This window comes from Pristis pectinata, chromosome 17, assembly GCF_009764475.1.
Source record: "Pristis pectinata isolate sPriPec2 chromosome 17, sPriPec2.1.pri, whole genome shotgun sequence".
In the NCBI taxonomy this organism is placed as follows: domain Eukaryota; kingdom Metazoa; phylum Chordata; class Chondrichthyes; order Rhinopristiformes; family Pristidae; genus Pristis; species Pristis pectinata.
This window is the reverse complement of record NC_067421.1, coordinates 25923648-25949246: the sequence shown is the minus strand read 5'-3', so window position 1 is coordinate 25949246 and position 25599 is coordinate 25923648. Positions and strand designations below refer to the sequence as shown.

Here is a 25599-nt window from a genome sequence, read left to right as displayed (position 1 = left end):
ACTCACCGCAATCAAAAATCAACCTCCGCCACCGGCGACGAGGTCAAAGGTGAATAAAAAAGGGGCAAGAATACCAAGGACTACCAAAGAAGACTTAATAATATTTTTTTTAAAAAATCGCAGCCACTAATATGATCGAGCGAGGCCGCGGACATTTCTTCGGGGAGAATGTGACTGAAAGCGGCTCCACTTTGGAGGCATGGGGGGGGTTTGGTGTGATCAGCCTCTCCGGTGTCACTGCGCCGGCAGGTGCGCGCGCAGGCGGCCCGGATCCCGTTTCCCCTCCCCCCGCCTCTCCCGCCCGCCCGCCGTGTTGTGGTGGCGGCTGAAGCTTTGCGATAGCAACGGCGGTGACTGAGCGGCTCCCCCGTCCACCTGCCCACCCACCCACTCACCCACCCAGCCAGTGAGCGAACCGGGCAGTAGGCGGTCGAGTCTGCAGCTCCGGCAGACTTGCCCGCACGCCCTCCCGCACCGATCAGCCTCCGGATTTACCCGCAGTCGTGGATGCCGGAGCGCAGCGTGTGACAGAGGGGATCTGAAGCGAGTCGAGCGGCGTCCTCATCATGTCCATGAAGCAGGCCAACAGCCGAAAGCCTGGCGGTGGCCTGGGCGCCGGTGGAACCGGAGGAGGAAGCAGGCAGTCTGGCGGCAGGTAATGCACACCCTTCCTTGCTCGCCAAGCATCGCCAGGCCCCGCGTTGTCCTTCAACGTGCCGGGCCGGCGTGAAGCGGACACGCAGAAACTTTGCTCGGGCCTAGTGTCCGGGCCTAACCTTCCGATGTCTAGCGGCCTAGCACCAATCGTGGAGCTGGCACAGGCTACCGAAGGGTAGGTAAACGTCCGTTGCCCGCAAGCGACTTTTGAAGTTAGAGATTAAAGATGCGGATTTAACAAATACAGGGGGAGGGTATAAGGGAAAGCCATTAAGGAATACATTATCTCCAGCTAATGCTCAAAGTTTCTAAAACCTTTTAGATTTTCTTTCTTCCCAGAACAGCTGTTTTTAAAAATAAACGTTGTTCTGTAAGCAATGTAAAGTTGTAGGCGAAAAGATTTGCAGAAAATGCAAGATGACGTTTTAAGGGTTAACCACGTTGTTTTATTTAAAAATAATAATGGAAATTTAAATGGCTTGCTGTAAAATGGTAATAATGAAAAATGACATTCAGATCAGAACAACTTTATATCTATAATGCATTACGGAAAGATCTAAATCAGTAGTAGTAGTGCTGCCATACTTCATTGATCAGTGAAAGCTAAGTGTGAACAAAGATGCTAAACTTTTATTCTAGCTGATAATGGATTCGTGTTGTATCCTTTCATAACGTGGTACATTGATGACCTATTCCAGAATATTGAACAATTTGTTTTTAGTGTTTAAACAGTTAATGTTATGGTATACTCTTTATTGAAACAAAATCTTGGGTAAATGTAGGCTTTTATGTTGCAGTGGTTGCTAGTTTGGCATTTTAGTCAGTGTATCTTTGTTTCCCCCTTTACTAAGTGAGTAATTAAACAGGTTTTAAATTAACTTTGAAAGAGAGAGAGCCCTGTGTTTATATAGCCATGTTGACAACCTCTGGTAATCCCAAAGCATGTTATAGCCAATGAGGTGTTTTTTGAAATGTAGTCACGGCTGTGATAGGGGAACACTTTGCTTAAGTTTCATCTGCCTGCACATTGGCCTAAATACATCAAAAATAGTTATTGCATTAAGTACTTTAATTATGAAAGTTTAAAAAGAGCAGTTGGAGTTCTAATAGTATTCTTCATATGTTTTCTGGAGTGATGAGTTTCCTACCTCCAACAGGCTGATGGAAACATTAGATTAGACTTGGGCTTTCTTTTTAACACAGTAATAAGATTCTCTACGTATATCAGTTCACGTTTTTGGTGCATGGAACTGTGTTGTGCTCATTCAACAACAGCTTATAAAACATTTTTTAATGTGGTAAATCATTCCAAGGTGATTCACAGTAATGTTGACAAACAAACTTTGCTTTAAGGCCTTGTTGGGAGATATTGGGGCAGATGACCAAAAGCTTGGTCAAAGGATTAAGTTTTCAGAACTGGTTTAAAAGGAAAAGTAGCAGGCCTTATGGAGGGATTACATAGCTAAAGTTCTTGGCTACAGAAGTTGTAGCTACCAGTAATGGAGCAATTGAGGATGGCCAGGAGATCAGAATCGCTGAGATGAGTAGGGCAGGATGAGATTAGTATTAGGGAAGGAGAGAAGCTGTAGAGGGATTTGAAAAGGAGGATGATGGCACTTTCTAATCAATACAATATTGGACCTGAATCAAGAGCATTTGGTAGATGAGACTTAGTACAAACAACACATGGACCACAAAGTTTTGAATAAGATTTATGTGGGGTATGATGTGGCTGGCCACCAGTGCGCTGTAATCATGAAACTAAATGTAACAAGGTACAGAAGAGTGCTTGAGCAGCATGTGAGCTGAGACATGATCGAACAGTATTTCAAGGTGGAAATAGATCAATACAATAATAATATGTGTGTTGCAAAGTTTATTTTGGGGCCAGATTTGACACCAAGTTGTGCACTCACAGTTCAGTCGAAGGTGGTTGTCTGGAGAGGCATAGCATTTGTAGCTAGAGAATTTGTGACGGGGATGAGACTGCAGACATTTGTCTTCTCAATATTTAATTACAGGAAAACTGTTCTTCTGATATTGGATGAACAACAATAAGTCTGGCATTTTGGAGGCAATGTAGTAATCGACAGTGATAGTGGGGAGGTGGAGCTAGATGTCAACTTATGGAATCTGCCACTGTTTTTGGATGATGTTGCTGACAAGGAACACCTGATGATAAATGGGAGGGGTCCCCTGGGATAAATTCTTGGGAGGGAGGTAGGGGTTTAGCAGGGTTAACCCTGTGGGATTATGAAGCGGTCAGAAGAGGCCAATGAAGGTGATTCTCTAGCTATGGTAGAATAAGTCGGTGCTATTCCACCAGCTGCATTACAGTGTAAAGGGCCGTTTGAAGTTGTGATTAACTGGGTCAAAAGGTTGAGAAAGCTGAAGAGGCATAAATTGCTTTTGTCATTGTCACATAAACTGTCATTTGTGACATGCAATGAATGATATTTGGCAGGGATGAAAACGCATTCATTACTTTTGTGAACACAATGACTGACTTTGTCAGGGATAATAGATTTACAGTTGCATTTTTGCTATTACCTAAAGAAAACTTCAAGTCTGAATTTAAGTCAGAGGGCCTTTTACCAAGGTGAACTTTGTACTGTTACAAGATCAGTAGTTTTTCTTCTATATGCATGTAGTTTATTATTAATTATCTGTAACATCAGAGTCCCTAATTTGACACTAGTGTACAATCTGTGGGTTTTGTGAACGATTTACTTGATCTTCATTGGTGCCTTGTAACCATTTAGCTGGCTTAGATTAAAAACACTGACTTTTATTTTTTTTAAAAAACATTCAAGTTGGAAGTCTTATGTAAATCTGTGCATTATATATGCTTGTCAAGAACAAGCGGATTAAGAAGGAACCTATATATTTAGTGCTTTATAGAATCTGTGCCCCAGACCACTTCACAACCAACAACATACAGTAGTTGTATTACAAGTGTCTCCAATTCATAAGTAGTTGAGGTAGCCAATCTGTTCACTGAAACAATTTAAGCAACGAGATAAGTAACCAGATAATCTGTTTTAGTGTTGTCAGTTGTTGTATAACATGGCTGGGATATTGAAAGGACTTTCCTGCTCCTCTTATAGTGGAGTCTTCTGCATCCACCTTGAGAAAGCAATCATTTTAGTTTGACATCTGACAAAATATAGCACTCTCCTGGTCCAGCACCAAAGTCGGTGCCTAGATTGTTGTCAAATCCCTGGAGTTGATTTTTTTGAACTTGTATTTGCTAACTGAGGAATGAGAGTAATATCATTGAGCTAAGGTGGTCATTTTTTTCATTTCTGTTTCACCGCTCAGATATAGCAGATGCAGGTAAAAGAGTTCAATTTACAATGCAGTTCCCTTAGCACAAAAGAAAATGTTCAATGTATTTTACTTGTTCCCTTAACCATATCATTACTGTTTATTGTGTGAGAATGTGAGTTCTCAGTTCATATAAGAGCAGACTTAAGTTCTGTTTCCCCCAAGTCGAACTTAAAATGTACGAAAGGACAGTGTAGTAATTCACTTTTGGCACATAGTCTCTTTTTTTTGTTTGAATTTGTATAATAAAATTGCCAATCTAATCTGTGTTGTTCCAGTTATTTAGCATTTGACAGTAAGCAAGCAGTTTTCTTATGAGGGAAGATTGGACAAGCTGGTTTAGGAGATGGAGGGGGACTTGACTGGAAAAAGTACAAGATCCTGAGCAGTCTTGATTGGGTGAGTTTTGAGAGGATGTTTCCTCCTGTGCGAGATTCTATATTGGGCCACTCTTTAAAAGGATCATCCATTTAAGCTGAAGACAGTATTTTTTCTGAGGGTTGAGAGTCTTTGAAACTCTATTCCCCAAAAGGTAGTGGAACCAGTGTCTTTAAATATTTTAAGACAGAAGTTGATAGATGCTTGGTAAGAGGGGTGCCACCTGCACGTTGAAGGAAGAGGATTTACTTTACGTACTATAGAGCAGAGGACCTTTTTCTGCTGCCAGATCAGTTTGGGAATTAACTTGTGGCCAACTTGCATTGGTTAGCCAGATCTTTGGGCCATTGATCCGGCAAGATGCTCTGCCAGTAGAGTGCATTTGTCAAAGCAGCTCCGATATGTCCATTAGCTAAAATAAAAATCAGAAAATGCTGGAAATTCTCAGGCTGCTTCTGTGAAAAAGAAACATTAATGTTTTAAGTCAAAGATCTCGCATCAGAATGGGAAAAAGTTAGAGAAAATGTAAGTTTTATGTTGCAGAGAAAGGTGGGAGAGGAGGGAATGAACAAAAGGGAAAGTCACCGGTGGAAGACAGGAGAGATTAAATAATAAGTTGTTTGTACAAAGTAATAAAAGCTCCAAATAGATGAAAATGCAGAATGATCATCTGAAATTATGAAAGGAATTAAGGAGGAATGCTGGAATAGAAATGCTGATTATTTGAAATTGTTGGGTTTAATTTTGAATCCCAAAGGCAGTAAAAGTGCTGTTCTTTGACCTTTAAAGCAATTTCATTAACTGTAACAAAACCAGAAAATACTGGAAGCACTCAACAGGTCAGGCAGCATCTGTGGAAAGAGAGACATTTCAGGTCAAAGACTCTTTTCTAGAAAGATTTTCATTAATTATAAAGCATTTTCAGGTGAATTGAGATTATGAAAGGTATATCAATGTGATATTTTCTTTATTAAAACCTTGCTTGTAAAAGTGAGGTACTTCAATATACGAACTTTAAACTTGAGGGATGGAGGTGGGTGGGGTGGTGGAGCCAGCAGTGGGCAGATGAATGCTGCCTGCATAACAATTTGGAATGGATCGCATTTATAGGGGAAAAAATGAATTGCTGGCAAAAATGGGTTTGTTACACCTGGGTGGAAATAAAGAGACTGTTGCATTCTCCTTTCCTATTGACTTGAATCCTAAAGCTAGCTTGATTCATGACTGCCCAGTTACCAGTTTTACATACTACACTAAGCTTACGTAATTAAAACTTAAAAAAAAACTTTATTTATACAGCATGGTAACAGACCCTTTCTGCCCAATGAGCCCGCACCGCCCAATTACACCCATGTTAACCTACAAACCTGTACATCTTTGGAATGTGGGAGGAAACAGGAGCAACCGGAGGAAACCCACGCAGTCACGGGGGGGGGACCGTACAAACTCCTTACAGTGGTGGGAATTGAACCCCGATCGCTGGTGCTGTAATATTTTCTCCATTGTTGCCATCTTAATACAACATCACTGATGACTACTCACAGCACACAGTGTCCAGTTTGCATTTTGTCTTTCCATTATATACAGTCAGGGTTTGCTATATTACTCCAATCTATCATGCATTTGATGATCTTATGAATTATAGTCCAGAAAAGCTAAAAGTACAATGTATTTATCAGGGTGATGCAGAATAAGATTAGGGGCCAGATCATGGTGAATTTACCTCTTAGTCTGTGGTTCTGGTTGGTCCTGGTCAGGCTGTACTTGCCTATGCCAGAAGCAAATTCCTGACCTTGGTGACTCTCTGTGCAGTGAAGCCTCGGCAGCATGTAGGCTTCTGACTGCTTACCCCAGAGGCCCCAGCTCTAGAATGCCCTTGACAGTCTTTGATGAGGTAAAACTGGGTTCAGAGCATTACATTACGTCAAACTGGGATGTTTTGTTTTAATTATGCAGTACACATTTAAAAACAACTAAATGAAGCAAATAGGAAATAGAAATAACAGAACACAAATCAATGAGAGTATTAAACTAATGTACAATAATTACCCCACCCCCAAACTATTGGGTAGGTTGCACAGCCCCATTATTGAACTTTTGCTGGACCTGATGCTCAGCGATGGAGTGGTGTGACAGATGGAGGTAGTCTCATTTGTACTTGGGTCCGTGCAAGTTCAGAACTTGCGTGAGAATAGTCAAATGTGAGCAGTTCCCTTTGGATCTGCTGGGCACAGCCAGCATAATTTAATCCTTTGTTTCAGATCAATTGTCTTTCATTTAAAACAAAGCATTAGAGGTATAACTTGCCGTATTGTACGTGATGTTCTTGCCTTGAAAGTGTTAAACTTTCCTTGCTGCATGGCTCCCAATATCTGCAGTACCTTACTTCTGAGAATATCCCCTGGAGTAGTCCATGAACGGCAACTAGATCTGAAGTGACAAAGCCCAAGGTCCCATTTCTGTGTTGCCATGCTGACCTTCTGATGACTTATCCTCTCAAAGACCTTTTCAACTAACTGTCTCAGTCTCTGATCAGTTGAAATACAAACAAAAGTACTTAAACTACTGTAAATTAGAAATATAAATGCAGAGTGAAATAAAGAAAAAGAAACAAAATAAACTACCCTTCACTTTAAATGAAGTTTGGTGACCCTATTCAGATGATTGGATCTGTGCCAGATACACTAGCTGCGGTTGGCATAAAGTAGAGAGGCAAGAGTGCATTCAGGCCCTTGGAATTGTTCAGAGCTGCCCTTTTCCTCAGTGATCAATCTAGTAGCAGAGCAGGAAGTCAGATGCAGTGGCATCTAATATCCAATGCATTCCTTTCTTCCTAGCTGTATTACAAAGTTTATGAATGCATTGATCTGCAGGAAGGGGTTTGCCAATGGTTCTCTTGTGAATAGTTAAATGTAAATACAATCTGTCCCAGCAAGTTTTATGATGCAGAGAAAGGAGGCTGGGGAGCAAAGAACATGGGGGAATTCGAAGGCAATGGGTTAATTGATAAATTGGACATTATATGGTGATGGAGAAGAGTGCACAATGGTATAGCAGTTAGTATGATGTATAAGTTACCAACCAGCAAAGCTATACAAGATGGGCATAAGAAGGTGACAATGGAAATAGCATAATACTTGAATTTGATGTAAAGCTCGAATCTGAAAATCTGTCTTGTCGAAAGAGGAAATGCCATTTCTCAAGCTTATTGAAGCTCTTTTGGAGGTCATGATCAGGATGGGATTGGAAATTAATCTTCTGAAGCAAATTGTATATTTGGCCAAGTTGCCTACCTAGTTTGTTCTTTGGCATAAGATGCATGAACTTTTGACTACTTAAAGCTCCATTCGTTCCATTAAGGCTGCCATTGCATTGCTTATAACATTTCTTCACTGAACAATATTTGTGAAATTTGAGTTCTTCAGTGACTGGTTTCCATTTACTTGTGTAATTCCTTAACAAAAGCATTTAAAGTGTGGCATTTATTTATAAACAGTAACTCTTAAGTAAACTTGAGTGCTAATCAAATTAAATATTTCTTCTGCTCTGCACCCTAATCCTTGCAACCTAAGTAGGTAGTGCTGTTCTAGACTTCCTTAAATTTTTATTATGTAAAATAAGAATTCAGGTAAGACTGTGATTTGGAATTGCCAATAGGTTGTGCTGTTAATTGGCTGAAATCTGCCAAACGGACACAAAAAAGGTTGGGTATAAATTCCAACCAGCAGAGTTTTTTTGGAAAAAAAATCTTTCACTGGAAAACTGCCATGGCTCCATATTGAAATAATAACCATGGGGAGTTTCCACAGGATCCGTCATTTGCAGAGGTGAACTAGACATTGATTAAAAATGTTCTTTTGACAATTAAACTCATTTTCAGCTGCGTTAATAAAACTTTTGAGTGCAATTTGTACCCTGATCACTGATTGCACCTAATCTCTTGGCCTTTACGTTTGCTTTGTTAAAATATTCAATACTTTTGACTTTCTGGTTTGCATTTAACCAGCACAAGAAATGATTTCCAAATTTGCAGACATTTGGCAAATACAAAGACTTGGATATTTTCATTTTGCAGTACTTTGGACACCATGATTAATGAATCTGTTGGATTTTTATCATATTTATTTGGTTATGGAATATTGTTCTAAAGTGTGGCAGTGGCTTGGGACCCCTGCTTATATCAGGAAACTCTAATTTACAAAAGAAAGTATTATGCCTTTTAAAATTAATATACATTCAACAAAAAAGTTTTTTTAAGTAAATGAGAGCAAAGGTTTACCCCCATCTTGACCCTCAATCCAAGGATATCATCTTAGAAAAGTTATGAAAATTATACATCCTTTCAGTTGTAGTTTACATACAATTGTACAATTTTATTGGCAATTTATAAATTGGCAGTGTGGTGAAGATCAGTGTCTTGCCTGGAGAACAATTAGAAATTCTCTGGTGAAAGTAAATACGTAATGCACATCTGGGTGTCTAGCTCTCAACTATTTGGGCATCTTTCTTTGGATTATATATGTTCTCCTTTTCTTCAGTGAAACTAGAGATCAATGTTTGTATGTAAATTACCTACTGTGAATTTAATTATTTTTGCTCTGTTCACAAGGTAATATTTTAAGGAGCTGATCTCCGTAAGGAAGCCAGGCTGTATTATTAATCAACGATTTGTATATAAATGGAAATAATTGACAGGTAATTTAATCATGCCCCATATCATCATGATGCAACAGGGCATCATGTACCCATTGTGCACAATGATTATGTGATTTAATAGAGGAGGCAAAACAACTTAGGCTAACTTAGAGGGCTAAAATATCTTGGAAATCCCTCTCTGAACCCTGAATTCTATTAAAATATAATCCAGCAGACCTTTGAGCATTGTCCATTGCCTTGTCTTTCCTGCACCATAACAACATATCTATTTACCTTTGCTGAACAGTTGTAAGAAATCCATACGCTGTATACCAGCTAAGCATTGGGTTAGAGTTGATGGCATCCTGTAATTTTTTGTTAAATCCTCTCAACATCTAACTATATACAACTAACTCAAATCTTCCATGACCAAGTCAAACTATGTGCAGCAACTCTGATCCCTTTAGGTGCTGAAGACCATAATGAAGTCTCATCATTTTTAAATTGAAAAAGTTAGACTTTCCAAATCCATTGTGGTAGTAAAAGCCTTTGTGCCACTTCTATGCCCAGTGATTCTCTTCTGAAGTTTTTTAGACATTCACCATCATATCAAGTAGTATGTAAGGGAACAAAAATCAGATGCTCTTTTAATTTGTGCCTAATCAAGGAATAATAAAACTTAGAATCAGATTTTCCCCCCAAACTTAAATGGTCTGTTTTCTACCTTCTTTGAGACACTTGTTATGAGATGGGAGGAGGCTATTTGGCCCATTGGATCCGTGTTGGCTCCCAAAACACCATTCCCCCACTCACTTCCTTGTACGCCAGCAATTTATTCTTTCTCGAGCATCCCATCAACTCCCTTTAATACTTTTTGCCATCAACCTACATGAAGGGGTAATTAACCTACCATTACACCTTTGGGAATGTGGGAGGAAACCAGTGCACCTGGAAAACCATGTGGTTGTGAAGAGATTAAACTCCACACAGACTGCTCCAAAGGTCAGGATTGAACCTGTGTCCCTGGAGCTGTGGGGCAGCAGCTCTACTGGCTGTGCTACCATGCCGCCCTACTTTCACAATGAATAAAAGCTGCAATTTGCCTTTTATGTCACCTTCACTCCAAAAGACGTGGTCTTGAAAGTTTTACCTATCTCGCAGTTCCACTGTCTATGTCATTGGTATATACATTGTATGTATTTGCTTTTAAAAGAGAAAGTTGAAAGATGATCTAATTAATGCTTTTAAGATTTTAAGAAAAATCAAATGAGGTGGCTAAGCACTATCTGCTTCCTCCAAATGAAGAGTATGGAATAAAATAGCAACTTAGAAATAATCACAGTAGTTTTTTTCATCTTATTCTAGTATACGTGGCATTAGAATAAAGGTAGACCATTAACTTAGATTGTGGCTGATGTGTCTCAATCTCATTTAACAATCACCTTTAATACTTAAATTAAGAGCCATGAAAATGTCTTGAAAATTTCAATTAACACAATATACATTAATTGAAACTTTGAGAGAGATTTCCAGATTTCTACAACCCTTTGTGCTTTTTATTCATTGTTTCTTGCAAGGCCAGCATTTATTGTTTGTTCCTGGTTGCCCTGAACAGAGTGACTTGCTAGGCCATTTCAGAGTCAAAGTCAAACATTTCAAAGTCTAGTGTCTGGAGTCACATGTAGGCCAAACTGAGTTAAGGGTGGCAGATTTCCTCCCCTGAAGGACATTAGTAAATCAGATGGGTAGTTTCTTTGTATTCACTACTAAGGCATTTTCTCTGATGAGCTGCATTCTGGGGAGCTGCAGTAGCCACGGCCTGCTCTTTAAAAAGTAATTCCTGGACCTTTACTCCACTTCCACCAAGTCACCATGCTTTAACATATTAACGCCTTGTATACCACTTTTCTCACATGGATCCTGATCCTCGAATCCTATCCCTTTCCCTGATATCCTCACTTCCTAAACCCTTTCCTAATCCACAAGCATTGAATGTCATAGAAAGTGCCTTGCAGATGAAGAGTACGGCAACATTACGCTCTGAGAAGTCTGTTCATGTCCTCAGGCTGGAGTGGGCATGCCAAAGGATGGACTCAGTTGTGTCTGCCAACCCAATCAATATGGTGATGTCATATCCAAATCTTATTGCCACACAATATTGAGAGACTAAAAATAAAAATTGACAAAATTTGTTGTTTCCTTTGCACGAGTCTTATCCATCCCCCAAGTCTAATGTTGGTCTCAGTTGTTAAAAAAACAGTGGTGGATCACTTTGTCATTTCCAATAAATTGGCTTAAGAGAAAAGCATCCCTTAGGAATGTACCTCTGCTTATAACGTGGGATTCCACGAGAAAAAAGGTTCAAGTTACAGAAAATTGCAATACGGATGGTTTTTTAGGAACACAGCTGCTCCATAACGTGGGGGTGGTCTGTATTGAGAACCTTCAGGCCATGCATCAGGAACACAGACCCTATGTAAGTGGTGTAATGAGCAGACCACTGCAAAAACTGCCCACCACATCTGTCACCACCTACTCCAGCCATTGGCCTCATTAGTCACTTCAGAACCCACAATACCCAAGTGGAAGTAAGTGATCAATCCTGAGGAAAACCAAGAACATGAGCAGAAAATTGGTGATCACATCTTGATCCATAGCAAATGTGCTTGCTTAACACATCTGCTACATACATTGAGTATATTTTAACAAAAATATTGTAATAACCCAGATCACAATTCTCAAAAGCACAGGGATAAAGCTCTGGTGCACAACATATGGCCCCAGTGAGTAACAAGCCACATGTGCTCACTGCTCTGCTACCCACACTTAATTGCAGTTGCTCATGTCCTATTCACCACTAACATGGATGGAGCACATGGATTTCCTTTCACACACTAGTACATCAGTTATGAAACCTTAGGTTTTTGCCTTGATCTGAAATGTAATAACATGAGGTGAAGCTAAATGGTGGTGACAAGTGAACAAGAATCTGAATTTTACAGAGCTGGTACCTGGATACAGTTTTAGTATTCCTGAATGAATTTTACCCAGCACATGAGTTTTCAAAAGGTTGCTTTGTAGATGCAAGAAAGTTTGTTGTAAATAGTGTTTTGGATTATTTATAAAATGTAAATGGTTAGCTGTCCCTAGAATTGCTTTGGCAAGCAGTTAAGTCCTAGCTCAAAGCTTGCCAGCTATCAAGGATATCGATGTTATTTGAATGTCTGTGAGTGTCCCTGACGTTGAAAAATTCCTACAAAGTTGATCATAACCTTTAAGATTTTGTTTTTTTTTTGTTTGATGTTGGTGGGTGCATAGTCGCATATAGGTCAAACTTTAGGGTAGCAGATTTCCTCCTCTTCCTGAAGACATTAGTGAATCAGATGGGTTTTTATAACTGTCCACTAGGTTCATAGCTACCATTACTGATAACTGGCTTTATAAAATTCCTGATAAATATGACTACTAAATTGATGGGATTTGAACACTTCTCTGGATTCCTGACCAAACAAAAAGTTATTGGTCTAAAAACGACTAAACAGCATTGAGGGATTCCTTTCATGGCATATAATGTAATTCAAGAAGATTACAGAAGCGCACTGTAAGCTGTCATTTTCATCAATATCTATGATCTGTGAATGAATAATAAAAATTAACCTAGAGCAAGTGTTTCAAAGATTTCTGTTTTCTTTCCACCTAGATGTTGCAGGAAAGAACACGAGCAATTTTTAATTTCATTCCAAGTAACAAAAATTGTTGTCAATAGCATTGGCTTGCTCAAGATTGATAAGGGTAACTGGACTGGACTTTTGTTGCTGTGGAAGCTGAGTTCTATTTATTTATTAGTAAGTGAATAAGTGCGCACTACCAGGAGCAAAATAGTCTTTAGTATGGGGAAAAAAAGATGATATTTGAACTTTGTTCAATTCAAGTTTGAAGGTATTTTAGATTATTATACTACCTTGCTATAGCTTCTGATCCTAATATAAATCTAATGATGTTGTTTCAGAGGACGCAGCAGTGGGAAAGGACCTCCACAGCCTACAGTAAGTATAGTGCTTTATTAATATTTTATGATGATGTAATGTTTTTTGGGTATCCACTAAATATAGTTTAATGAGTTACATGAGTAGGTGAAGATAATTAATTCGATTGCCATTGATTCACTTTGTAATTGCATATTGGCATGCTGAATCAGTTCCCTTGTTTCCAGCAAATAAATGTTTTGCCTAGCTAATTTAAATCAAAAGTGTGAACTTCCAATTGGAAATTATTCTTTAAAGCTGGGTGTTATTTCCAATAGTGTTCTAAACTTTTGCAATGACAAGTTTGTTCTCTAGGCTCTTGCAGAGATTATTCACCTTGCACGAGAAAGATTCTTTCCAGTTTAGAAAGAAGCCAAGAAATTCCTAAGAAAAATGTAAAATTATTCAATTGCAATGTATTTTGTAACTAATGAACATTAAAAGCTTTCAATTTTTAATTGGCAAAATAAACATCAAAAGCCATGCAGTTGAACTCCGTCCTTATCTATTTTGTGTCCTGTTCAGAAAAGATAGCAATATTATGAATGTTTAGAAAATGATTGATAGCAAGCTAATTATGAAGTCTTGATATGTGCTTCCAGCTGAAGTTGCTCAGAGAAATTAGGATCAATAATACTACCTACTTGTAAGTCCTAGTTTGTATTTTTTCCTCTCTTCTTTCCATGCTTTCTGCACATGTTGATGAGGTCCTTACAGAGATATAAACATTTGTGTTGAGGGGGGTCAGTCCAAAGCTACCATTTCTCTGCTAGCTGTGTTTATTAGGGAAAGATGCTGCATCTTGTTGTGTTAATGGAAATCAAACATGGTGGTACTCTAGAAGCAGCAGCAGTTTCTATTGCTGCCCAGAAATTGGTGTGGCTATAAACAGTGTTGTAAGGTAAATATAACACTCTATAAAATTACTAACATGCTGAAACAACGTGTGTTTGCCATGTGTGTGTACATACGTCTTGATGTTTAATTTTGCATGGGCTACAGCAGACTTATGATGCTGGAATGTCTTATGATAATTAGCAAGTGAAATTTCAGACAGTCAATAATTCAACTACCAGTGAACATTAGAGATGATACCACGACTTGTTTAACATTTGCTGAAAATTTTATTATTAGAAGCAAGAGAAGGCAACTACCTTGGAATAAAAGTGTACTAATTGTAGAAAATATAAGCAGCCAAGTTTGCAGTGTGAAATTATTCTTAATGTGTACTGTTTTGACAGCTAAACAAATGTATCGATAATTTGTAAAATAAAACGTTAGTGAGGAGTACCCACATATTGCAGAAGTACTTATGAAAAGAGATATGTGGTAATTCATTCAAGGTCTTTTAAGGTTATGAAAGAATTGATCAAGCCAACAAAGGGAAAATATTTCTGTTGGTGGGGAAATCCAAAACTACAGGACAGAAATACAAGATAGTAACAAATAAAGTCAATAGGTTACCATGTTGAAAGCACTACCAGTAGTTGTGAATAGCATTAGTGCATTTAAGCAGAAGCTAGATAAGCATTTGAGGGAAAAGGAATAGAAGGCGTTGGTAGTAGCTTTTTGTGTAGGAGATTTGTATGAAGCATAAATCCTGGCAAAGACTCTGGGTCTAATAGCTATTTCAGTGCTGTACCGTGTACCTAATGCAAAAAATGACCACGCGGTAACAGTTAGTGTTATTTGAATAAAATCATAGCACGTCTGTAGAATGTGAGTGCAAGGTAAAGTCCTGAATGGGCCAGTGTTTCGTAAAATAGATCGTTTTTCTGTACAGTGATCAGTTGGCACTTTTCGGATGACTGCATTACAAAGCTTGTAAAGAATCAGCAATCATAATCGCTTACCTCTGCATAAACTGTATGATTGCACGTGATTCAAATAGAAATTGAAACAAAACTGGTACATGCTTAGCAACACAGAGTGGAATGGGAGTTTCTAATCTTTCACTTGGCAGAACTGGCAATAAAATTGGCTATGGTGGCAGTTATCACATTAACCAAGAATAGGGTTGAGCGTGGTAATAAAAGGTTGCATGTTAGATGATTTCCACCAACAATCGATGTGACAATCAATTTATCAGTCCAAAATAAACAATTTGATCGAATGCTAAGAGGGTATGATCAGGCAACCCCAAATCATTAATGTCATGTATTGATGAAGGCTATTTCAGGAATTAAAACAACCATAATTACACCTACACAGTATAGGAATCTCGACTATAACTCAGTGGTTTAAATCTAGGATCAAAGAGTGTGTTATAGAAGATCTTTCCACCAGCCCACAATCAGTCTCTAATGATTATTGTGAGGTAAGAATGACCACAATGTCAAGATGTCAGGCACTATTTTACTCAAAAGTTCCAATAGGCAAATGTGTGAATACTTAAGCTGCAGTTTGTGTTATTGACTTTTGTGAGACCTGTTCATTCCTTGGTTGCAATTTAAAATGTTAAGTATGTTGGTTTAGGGTGAAGTAAATTGCTCAGATTGAAGTTCAAGTTCCTATTGTAAATTTGGTCCCTGAAATAGGTACAGACTAGATTATTTGTGAAGTATTGCACTGAAGTGGGCTATTCAGCCCAGAACGTCCATGCTGCAGTAGGTGCTCCACTTGACCCTTTCCTCATTTAAATTCATCATAGTCCTCTATTCCCTTCTTCCTCATGCACTTGTCCAGCTTCTCTTAAATTCAACTATTTGCTTTAAACACACCCTTTGGCAGTGAATTCCACAGTATCACCATTCGTTGGGCAAAGAAGGTTCTTCTGAACTCCTGATTTCTTGGTGACTAATGTCAATGCCCCTTGGCTTCTCCCCCACGTGGAAACACTCTCTCTGTATCCTTTTGTTTTATTGACCTTTGTTAGGTTACTCCTCAGCCTCCTTTTCTCAGGAGTAAAGACATAGCCTGTTCATCCTTTCATGGTATGTATATCCTCGCATTTCCTGTATCATTATTGTAAATCTTCTCTGCACTCACTCTCAATTGGTTCTTTATCCTTTTCATAATATAGTAAGAGTAAGCAGTACTCCATGTGCTCCAGCCAAAGTTTGATGTTGGATTTGCATAACTTCACTACTTTGCAATTCTGTCACTCTAGAAATAAACCCTTGTGCTTGGTTTGCTTACTTAATAGCCTTGCTAACCTATAGTGCAATGTTTATTCACTGGTGTGTTTGTACTCCACAATCTCTTTGTTCCTCATCTAAATTTTCACCTTCCAAATATTAAGTAACCTCCCAATCTGTCTTGCCAAAATGTACTTCAAATTATTTGCCCGTTTTGCAGATTTATTATTGTCCTCCAGTAGTTTTTTGCTGTTCTTTCTTGTATTGCCTATCTCCTTGAATTTTGTATCTTCAAATTTAGAAATGGTGTTCTTGATTCCAATTATTAATGTATGTTATGAGCAGCAATGATCCTTGTGGAACATCTTTTACTCCTATTTTATATCTTTAAGCTAACTGGGAATCCTTTTCGCTAATCCTTAGCGAAGATTCCACTATTTTTCCTACACTAACACGCAAAATGCTATCTGGTTGTTCGCAAATCCCAGTGCTTTGGCACCTGGCTCACTGTGTGCTGACTCTTGCACTCCCTTTAAATTTGCTGGGGCCCCAGTTCCCATGCTCCTTTTACATTTACTGCATTCACTGGAAAATTTATTATACTGCTGTGTAACATCAAAAAAGTGATTTTAAAAATGTATTGTAGAATAACATCCAATAGTTTGGAAATCTGTCAGTTGGGCACCACCAAAGTCCTGAGCATGCCAGATTAATGGATTTTTATTGTATTAGGCTGACTAGTCTATAATTCCCTGGGCACTTTCCAACCCCTTTCTTAGACAGAGATTATGTTAACCATCTGCCAGTCCTCTGGCATTATACTTTCTTCTAACAAATGACTGTATAGTAATGCCTTTGCTACCACTTCCCTCTGTTCCTTTAAAATGCATTGATGCAGTCTATTTGGATTGAAAATTTATTTGTTTTATTTATTTAATATATCCCCCTTTTTCCTATGTTAAATGCAAGTCTTCTTACTCATTTCAACGTCCAATGTCATGACCACTGTTTAATCATCTGGTTAAAGGTTAAAAACTGAAGGTAAGTACAGGTGACCCTTGCGTTATGGGAAGATTGTGGTTCTAGAAAACGGCCCATATCTTTTTGTTTGTAATGTGAAGTTGCATCTTTGGCACATACTTCAAGAAATGCGAGTTGGAAAAAAATAGATATTTTGTTTGTTTATTTATTTTTTTGTTATAGGATATTATAAATTCCATTGAAGTGAATTTTGTTCCTTGTCCCAGATTTTTGGTAGTGATTTGTGAAATTTGTAAGGGCAAATTTCCATTACCTGAACAGTTGTAATGCAGGGGTTGACTATATATGTGTCTTTAAAATATTTTGTTTGAAGTTCGTTGATAATTTCATAGTTCCTTTTTGCCTTCCTAATTTTGCCTTCACTCCTAATTCCATCATTTTTGTTCATGAACTCCCACTATCTTTAGGGTCAATGTATGCCTCTTTCTTTGCTCTTAGTTGTTCCTGTATGCTTTTATTTATATGCAGTCTCATGATTGTTCAGCTTTATATTTTCTTTTAGAAAATTTGTTTCTCCTGTGGTTTGCTGAACCTCATTTTAAATGTTTTCCATTGTTCTAGTGTTTACCAATGTTGCCCATTTTGCTTTCCCAAGTGCTCAGCCCCTCAAAATCAATAAGCTTTTCTCTCAAATTATGGTTAATAGTTCTTTTTGGCTCCTGTTTTGTCTTTATTCTTTCCTGCCTTATCTTTTCCTGTTTTGTTTATATTTAGGCTGCATGTATTTCTTGTAGATTTCTTCCTCTCTCTCTACTAGCCCTTGCCACCTCCCTATTTACCCTTTTCAACAGGTCCCATCAGGATTCAGGCACAGTCCTTCCCATTTGGTGCCAGCTCCTTCCTGTCCTAGAGCTGGTACCAGTCCCACAATGGAGACTGCACATAGCCACATTAATACTGATTTTTCTGCATTTGTGCCAATTTGCATGTGGTGGGAAATAATCCAGGGATTGTTGCCCTTATCTTCCCTTATGATATTGAAGGTTCAGCCCATTGAGTCTATACTGTCTCTCAGAGCAATCCCATTGATTTCCCCCACATATTTCCCTGTAACCTATACCATCACGTGAGTATCAATTTCACCCTAATTTTTTGCCAGCCACTACCTATTTACAATAGTGATAACTTGCAGAAGCCAGCTAACCTACCAACATATTCCCATTTAAGTTGTCTCTATTCAGTGGCTCATATGATCCTTCTCAGCTCCCTTTCCTCTTGGTTTCTACTTTTTAATTTCGAATCTAACTTATATTCTTTCACCAGGAGTTGCTATGTCATATGTTCCAACGTGAACCCTGAGAAATAGATTTACTCCCTCCTTTTCCAAGTTGCCCTCCAGCATCACTGGATACCTATTATCCTGGCAACATGCCCTTTTGGTATTCGTATTCTGTGCTTTAGAGAATGCCATCTATCCCCTTAATTATGGAGTCCCTATCAACACCTTGCTTAGAGGCTGTCCATCCTGCATCTTTCTTTTCCATCTTCTCAAGCAATGCGTAAATCATACCTGTTGGATAAGAGTAGTGTTTGTGGACCTAGCCTCAACTTTCTGTATGCCCCTACTGTGGTTCCCTAACGGATCCAACCTCTCTTTATGAACCCATATTTTCTTCTCGGTCTTTACTCTGATCTTGATAAAAGTGTTTAATATCTCTATCATGGTAGGACTTGTACATTGAACAGAGGGGCCCTGGGTACTGTTGTAGAACAGAGGGACCTTGGAGTACAGTTCCCTTAAAGTGGAGTCACAGGTAAACGGGGCAGTGAAGAAGACTTTGGGTATGCTGGCCTTCATCAGTCAGGGCATTGAATATAGCAGTAGGGAGGTTACGTTGCAATTTTACAAGATGTTGGTGAGGCCATACTTGGAGTATTGTGTTCATTTTTGGTTGCCCTGTTATAGGAAGGATGTGATTAAACTGTAAAGAGTGCAAAAAAAGTTTTATAAGACTGTTGCCAGGACTTGAGAGACTGACTTATAGGGAGAGGTTAGACAGACTGGAGTCTGAATGGTGATCTCATAGAGGACTATAAAATCATGAGGGGCATAGATAGAGTGAGTGGTCTTTTTTCCAGGGTTGGGGAATCGAAAACTAGAGGGCATAGTTTTAAGGTTAGAGGTGAAAGGTTTAGTAAGAACCTGAGGGGCAATTTCTTCTGCACAGCAGGTAGTAGATACCTGGAACCAGCTGCCAGAGGAAGTGGTTGAGGCAGGTACATTAGATACATTTAACAAGCATGTGGATGGGTATATGGATGACAAGAGTTTCAAGGGATATGGGCCAAGTGCTGGGAAATGGGATTAGCTTGAATATACAGTACATCTTGGTCAGATTGGACACGCATGGGCCAAAGGGCCTTTTTCAGTGCTATACGACTCTATGACTAACTAACTTCTCCTTCAGCCTTGTATAACAGAATGGATCCAACTTCCAATTCAACTTAATGACTGAGCTGGAGAGATTAGAGCTGGAGACATCTCTGCAGATTGGAGTAATTTGCTTTTGTGACATTTTACAGTCAGGTGTCTAAGTCAGGAGCATGTGAAGATGTATTTGCTGGGGAAGGTTTGGTTCATTCGCTGTCAGAAAATTGAATACATGGAATACAGGACAATATTTCAGATTATGTTGAGTTGTGTTACAAAACTGATGGGTGCTTATTGGGGGAAGAGTATGAGAGGAGAGAATTTATACAAGGCCATAATATACAAATTAAGAACTGGGTAAAAAGTTGATCATGTTGATGAAGGGGGTGAAACCTCTGCAAATTGAGGTTTCACAAAGGCTTAGATTTTCATGTCTGTGCCAAATAATTGGTCTTGCAATGCTTTAGTCTATTGAAATATCCTGAGGAAGGAAGGGGAGAAATCACGGAGCTGTTGTACGTCTTCCGTGTTCACTCATATGGTTCATCCTTCTTGGACTTGGCACAACACAGTTGTGTTGAAATAAAAGCAAAAAATGGAGGAAGCACTCAGCAGGTCTGGCAACAGACCTGTGGAAAGTAAAATAGAGTTAATGTTTCAGGTTGAAGACCCTTCATCTGACAGTCTGAACAGTTAACCTTGTTTCTTTTTCCACAGATGCTGTGTGACCTGATTGTTTCTAATATTTTCTTTTTATTTCCAATTTTTGCCATCCATAGTTTTATATTTTCACCAGCTGTGTTGATGTGCTGTCAAAGTAATTTGTAGTGTATGGAGCCGTAGGAGATTGCAGATGCTAGAATCTGACGCAAAGAATAACCTGGTGGAAGAACTCATTGGATTAAGCAGCATCTGTGAAGGCAAAGGGTGGTTAACATTTCAGGTTGAGACCTTGTATCAGGACTGAGAGAGCAGAGGGAAGAAAACCAGTATATAGAAGGGGGGTGGGGGGGCGGTGAGACAGAAGCTGGCAAGTGATAGGTGGAACCAGATAAGGGAGGGAGGATCTGGCAGATGGAACGAGATGGGGGAGGGGATGGGAAAGGTGAAGAAAGGAGGCACAAGAGACTGCAGATGCTGGAATCTGGAGCAACAGACAATCTGCTGGAGAAACTCAGTAGGTCAAGCAGCATCTGTGGAAAGGAAAGGAATTGTCAAAGTTTTGGGTCAAAACCCTGCATCAGGTTCTGATGCAGGGTGTGTGAGTGATAGGCAGGTGGAACTGAATGAGGAGGGTGATGAGTCTAAGTAACTAATGAGAGGGGGAGGGATGGAAAAGGTGAACAAAACGATAGAGACCCTGGGTTGACTGGTGGGAGTGGGAAAGGAACACAGGAAGAGTGGGCAGCTGAAATTGGAAAATTCAATCTTCATGCCATTGGGCTGTAAGCTACCCGAGTAGAATATGAGATGCTATTCTCCTAGTTTGCATTTGGCCTCGCCATGGCGGTGGATATGGCCAAGGGCATTACAGGACAATGTGGGAGTTGGAAGGGGAGTTGAAATGACAGGCAACTGGAAGCTCAATATGGCTGTTGCAGAGAGAGTGCAAAGTGGTTGCTAAAACTATGCTTGCTTTCACCATTAGTGGAGGCAACATTGCAAGCAACGAATGTAGGTTGGAGGAGGTGCACATGAACGGCTGCCTCATTTGGAAAGGCCAGTTAGGTCCCTAGATGGTGATGAGGGAGGAGGTGAAGGGCCGAGTATAGGGAGGGGAGTGCGGAGAGCGATAAGCAGTCCAGGGAATCATGGAGAGAGTGGTCCCTGTAGAAACCAGAATGGGAGGGATAGAAGAAAATGTGACTGGTGGTGGGATCCTGTTGGAGCTGGTGAAAGTGGCGAAGGATGAATCCCTGGATGCAGAGGCTAGTGGGGTGAAAGGTAAAGACCAGAGAAACACTATCTCTATTCTGTCTGGGTGGAAAAGGTGGTGAGAGCAGATGTACAGGAAATGGAGGAAATGTGTGTGAGGGGTCTGTCAACTACAGCAGAGGGGAAGCCACATTTGCTGAAGGAGGAGGACACTTCAGAAGCCCTAGAGTGGAAAGCGTCAACCTGAGAACAGATGCAGCCGAAATGGGAAAAACTGAGTGAAGTGGATGACATCCTTGCAGGAGACAAGGAGGGAGGATGTGTGATCGAGGGAGTCCATAGGTTTATAGTTGATATTGGTGGATAGTTTGTCTCCTGAGATGGAGGGAGGGAGATCCAGAAAAGGAAGTGTCAGAAATGGTCCAGGTGAATTTCAGGGCAGGGTGGAAGTCAGTGGCAACAATCATAAAATTGATGAGTTCTGCATGAGTGCAAGAAGCAGCACCAATGCAGTCGTCAATTATAGCAGTGGAAAAAGTTTGGAAGGGGCATCAGTGCTATCAGTTGTCAGTTTATATGCTGAACTCCCTAACCAAGGTAGTGACAAGGAAGTCATCAGATTTGATCATATCTGGTGCTAAGTTAGCCGATAAGTAGGCAGAGACAAGGGATAAGACTCATTAACCTTGGGATAAAGAGAAAAAATAAAGAGCTTCCTCCAGCATCACTTACTTGCTTATGTACTCTTGCTACTAATTAAATTCTCTGGGTTGGGTAGCCACAATTATTTTGATCCATTGAGTAATTTTGACAATTTGGTGGATATTGCAATATCCAGTACTATTTTTATGAGGTAAAAGCTACACTGAAATATAAAAAAAATTGCCAGCTCTGAGTAGCTATCTAAAGCAATTTTCGAAGATGTATGGCTGATTGAGCTAAATGGCATCATCGTTTTCCTATGGCTTGTGTTCGTAAAAATCTGCAGTTCTAAATTTGGAAATATGAACTTTTCAAAATTTAAGTCATGATCTGTATACAGTCCCTTTTATAATATGTAAAAAAAAAGCCTTGTGTATTTTATTCCATGGTGAGAACTTGAGCATTCTACAAAGATTAGTGTTATATAATACCAAACCTGGACAAGAATCTATTGTTTCTGAGCATTTTTTTGTAAAGGATGTACTGCCTGCTTTCAGGTTCATGTTCTGACAATCAGAATGGAGAAAGGGTTCATATTTTGGGTACCATAGGCTACATATGAAGGGAATTGAATGAATTGAGAAATGCTGTTAAAATTTGAAGATTATTTCAAAAAGATTACATGCGAACAAATTTAATATTTATCAGGAGTGTGAATACAAATTCATAATTGTAGCCTATGTGTTTACTAGTAGTAATTGGAATGATTTATTGCTCTCTTTTGAATCTGCCTATCTGTACATAAGGGGTCTATATTATTAAATGAAATGTCAGGAATATGTGATTCAGTGATTACTGTACTTGTTTTGATTGAGCATGTGTACTTAAATTATCGATTAGTGCTTTGAAATAAGTTAATGTCTTAAATTTGTTTTTTCTCTCAGATTCAATATGATGGAATATATGCAAACATGCGTATGGTTCATATTCTTACATCAGTTGTAGTAAGTATACACCTTGAACGTTTAAATTATTTTTAATATCACCATATTTAATTCTAAAGTGTTGATTAGTTTTAATTTTGAAGTTTAGTGCAAAAAGTGAGCTGTAGAATAGTTCTTGTAATAGTGACAACTTTTGTAATGTGGCAGATGGTGACTATTTTATGCTATATACAATACAGAAATAGTAGCTTTCATTTTGTTAAATTAAAGGAATATCTATCTAAAACTGACCTTTTCTTCCTGATTCAACTGGTCCTTGGGAATTTGCTATAATAAAGGGAATATCCACATTGTTACCCTAAATTAACCCCCAAAATTACACCATTTGAATTTCAGTTATTCCGCCTCTCTCCATGCACCTTAGTCAGAACCTACCAGTAGCATATGACCCAAATTGCAAATCTGACCACAAACCTGAACTGGCCAGTAGTCTTAACAATAAGACTCCTGCGAACAGAAATCTGACTTTTACAGCCTCCACATAGGTCAGCATCATTGTGTGGTTAAATCTGAAAAGGGTACCTTCACTAGTGCAAATAGCAAATGATGGTGCTTATCCTGGGGTTGTTAGTTTCTATTTTGATGTGTTTTGTGTGCGGATGAATATGGGGTGGGAAAATGAGCCATATTTGTTGTAGCTGCATTCGGGTTTGCTAGCAAGAGATATTTGTGAGGAGACTGAAGATTAATTGCTTCAGATCTTATTAGCAGGTACCTAAGAGGCAAATAAAGAAAGAAATGCTTGTAGCGCAGTATCTACTAGTCTCCAACTATCTGTAATGTTTTTATAATTAAATAGTGAACAATATTTACAGCTTTTATCACAGTTATTGCCTTACTTTAGAAACTAGAACTCCTGCCCTCAAAGGAGATTGAGATAAGATTGAAATTACATAAAGTGTAGAAACTTGCAAATTCTTACACTGTTATTGTCAGGTTAACATTTCAATTGAAAGGGAATGAGAGGGGTGACAATGGCGAAACAACTTCAGTGTCAAACATGACCTCCTTTTCCCCTTTAAATAATCTGATAAATACTGTATCTCTTCTTGAGAGCAGATCTACACGTGGATAAAAATTTGCCAGGAATGCTTGGAAACCAGGATTCCAGTGTTGGGTTTAGCATTCATGAATTACAAACAAAATTTTTCTGGAATTCTGTATTTGGCAAAAAGTTGCTTTTTGTTTGCATCACCATAAAGGTGATCTTTTCTGTTGATCCTTTATGAAGAAATTTGAACATTAGGGATATGAATAGACTACTGAATCAAAGTCTTATTTGCAATTTAGTTGACTGATTTGCAACCCATTGTATTTATTTGCCTTTGCTGACAGTTTCTCTTGATAACCTTGCTTGATAAAAGTGTGTGGACTTCAGATTTGAAAGCTCCAGTTGTCCCAGCATATACAGCGCTTTTGGGTAGAAACAAGTATTTTATCCTTGTGTGGAAAATGAGGTTTCTACCTTTATTCCTGAATGGCCTAGCTCTTATTTTATGCCACCTTGTTCTTGATTTCAGCCAAAGGAAATAACTTTTTCGTTAATCCACTCAAAGCATATAAGCCAAATTTATGAAAACTATTATCATAATTTAACCTCAAGACCTAGTATTATTTTGAAAGTGAATTCATGTTCTCAAACTGTCATGAAGGATTTTATCTAACATTCTTCAGGCTTTTACGCCAGGGCACAAATTTCTAGTCTATTGACATAACTAAAACTGTACATTACTCATGAGAGTGATTACAGTATGTTGAAGATATGTTGCTTTAAATGAGCCTTCAACAAAGAATGGGCCATCTGGCTTTCATGTCTGTAATTCTGAAATCTTCAACTGGAGTTTTCTATTTGAAAATCTTTCTCTGTAACTGTTTTCATCGTCTCTTTTCAAATACTTAAATGAATTCTGTTTCAAATGATGTCATAGCCTCTGTCTCATTGTAATGTGCTCCATATTCTATTAACTCAGTGTGAACAAATAATGAGTTTCCTCTTCATTGTTCTCGTGAATCTTTGCTGCCTTATTACTGATTTGCCGCACAGTGGCACCGTATACCCATTATCCTAGTAAATGTTGACTTGGACCAGGTGGTACCGCTCTTTTCCTGAATTGTATTGTGGGGTATTGCCATGCTTCTGACTTGAGTGGGTAAATCAACATTGATACTTCAGTGGAATATTGAAGGAATGTTGCATTATTGAAAGTGTTTTCTTTCAGATGAGATATTAATCTGAGGCTCTGTACTGTAGTTTGGGTTGATGTAAAAAATCCCTTGGCATTATTCAAAGAAAAGCAGGATATCCAGCCATTTTTTTTTTCGACTAACAATGTTAAGAGCAGGTTGAGGTCATTAATTTGCTGTTTATCTTAACATATTGTGCACAAATTTAGCATAATTTTATGTTCATAACACCAGCTATTTTAGAGGTTAATTACTATTGATGACCCTGAGGACATGCAAGGAACTATATAAACGCAAGGTTTTTCACAGTCTCAAGATATTTCAGAAGTTTGAAACTCTTTTTACTCTGGTATAATTTTATGAAATCCTTATACCTTTCTGTG

At 38.8% G+C, this 25599-nt stretch overlaps 1 protein-coding gene across 2 annotated transcripts in view; it reads left to right on the top strand.

The window, feature by feature from the left end:
* The first annotated feature begins 247 nt into the window (after positions 1-247).
* atxn2 (ataxin 2) overlaps positions 248-25599 on the top strand; it is an 87383-nt gene continuing 62031 nt past the window's right edge. The window contains exons 1-3 of one of the 2 annotated variants that reach the window (XM_052031961.1): positions 248-655; positions 13007-13043; positions 22973-23032. In XM_052031961.1, the coding sequence (XP_051887921.1) occupies positions 567-655; positions 13007-13043; positions 22973-23032 (186 nt within the window). In that variant the 5' untranslated portion in view covers positions 248-566. The remainder of the gene's footprint in view (positions 656-13006; positions 13044-22972; positions 23033-25599) is intronic. The other variant, XM_052031960.1, reaches the window with a different exon arrangement.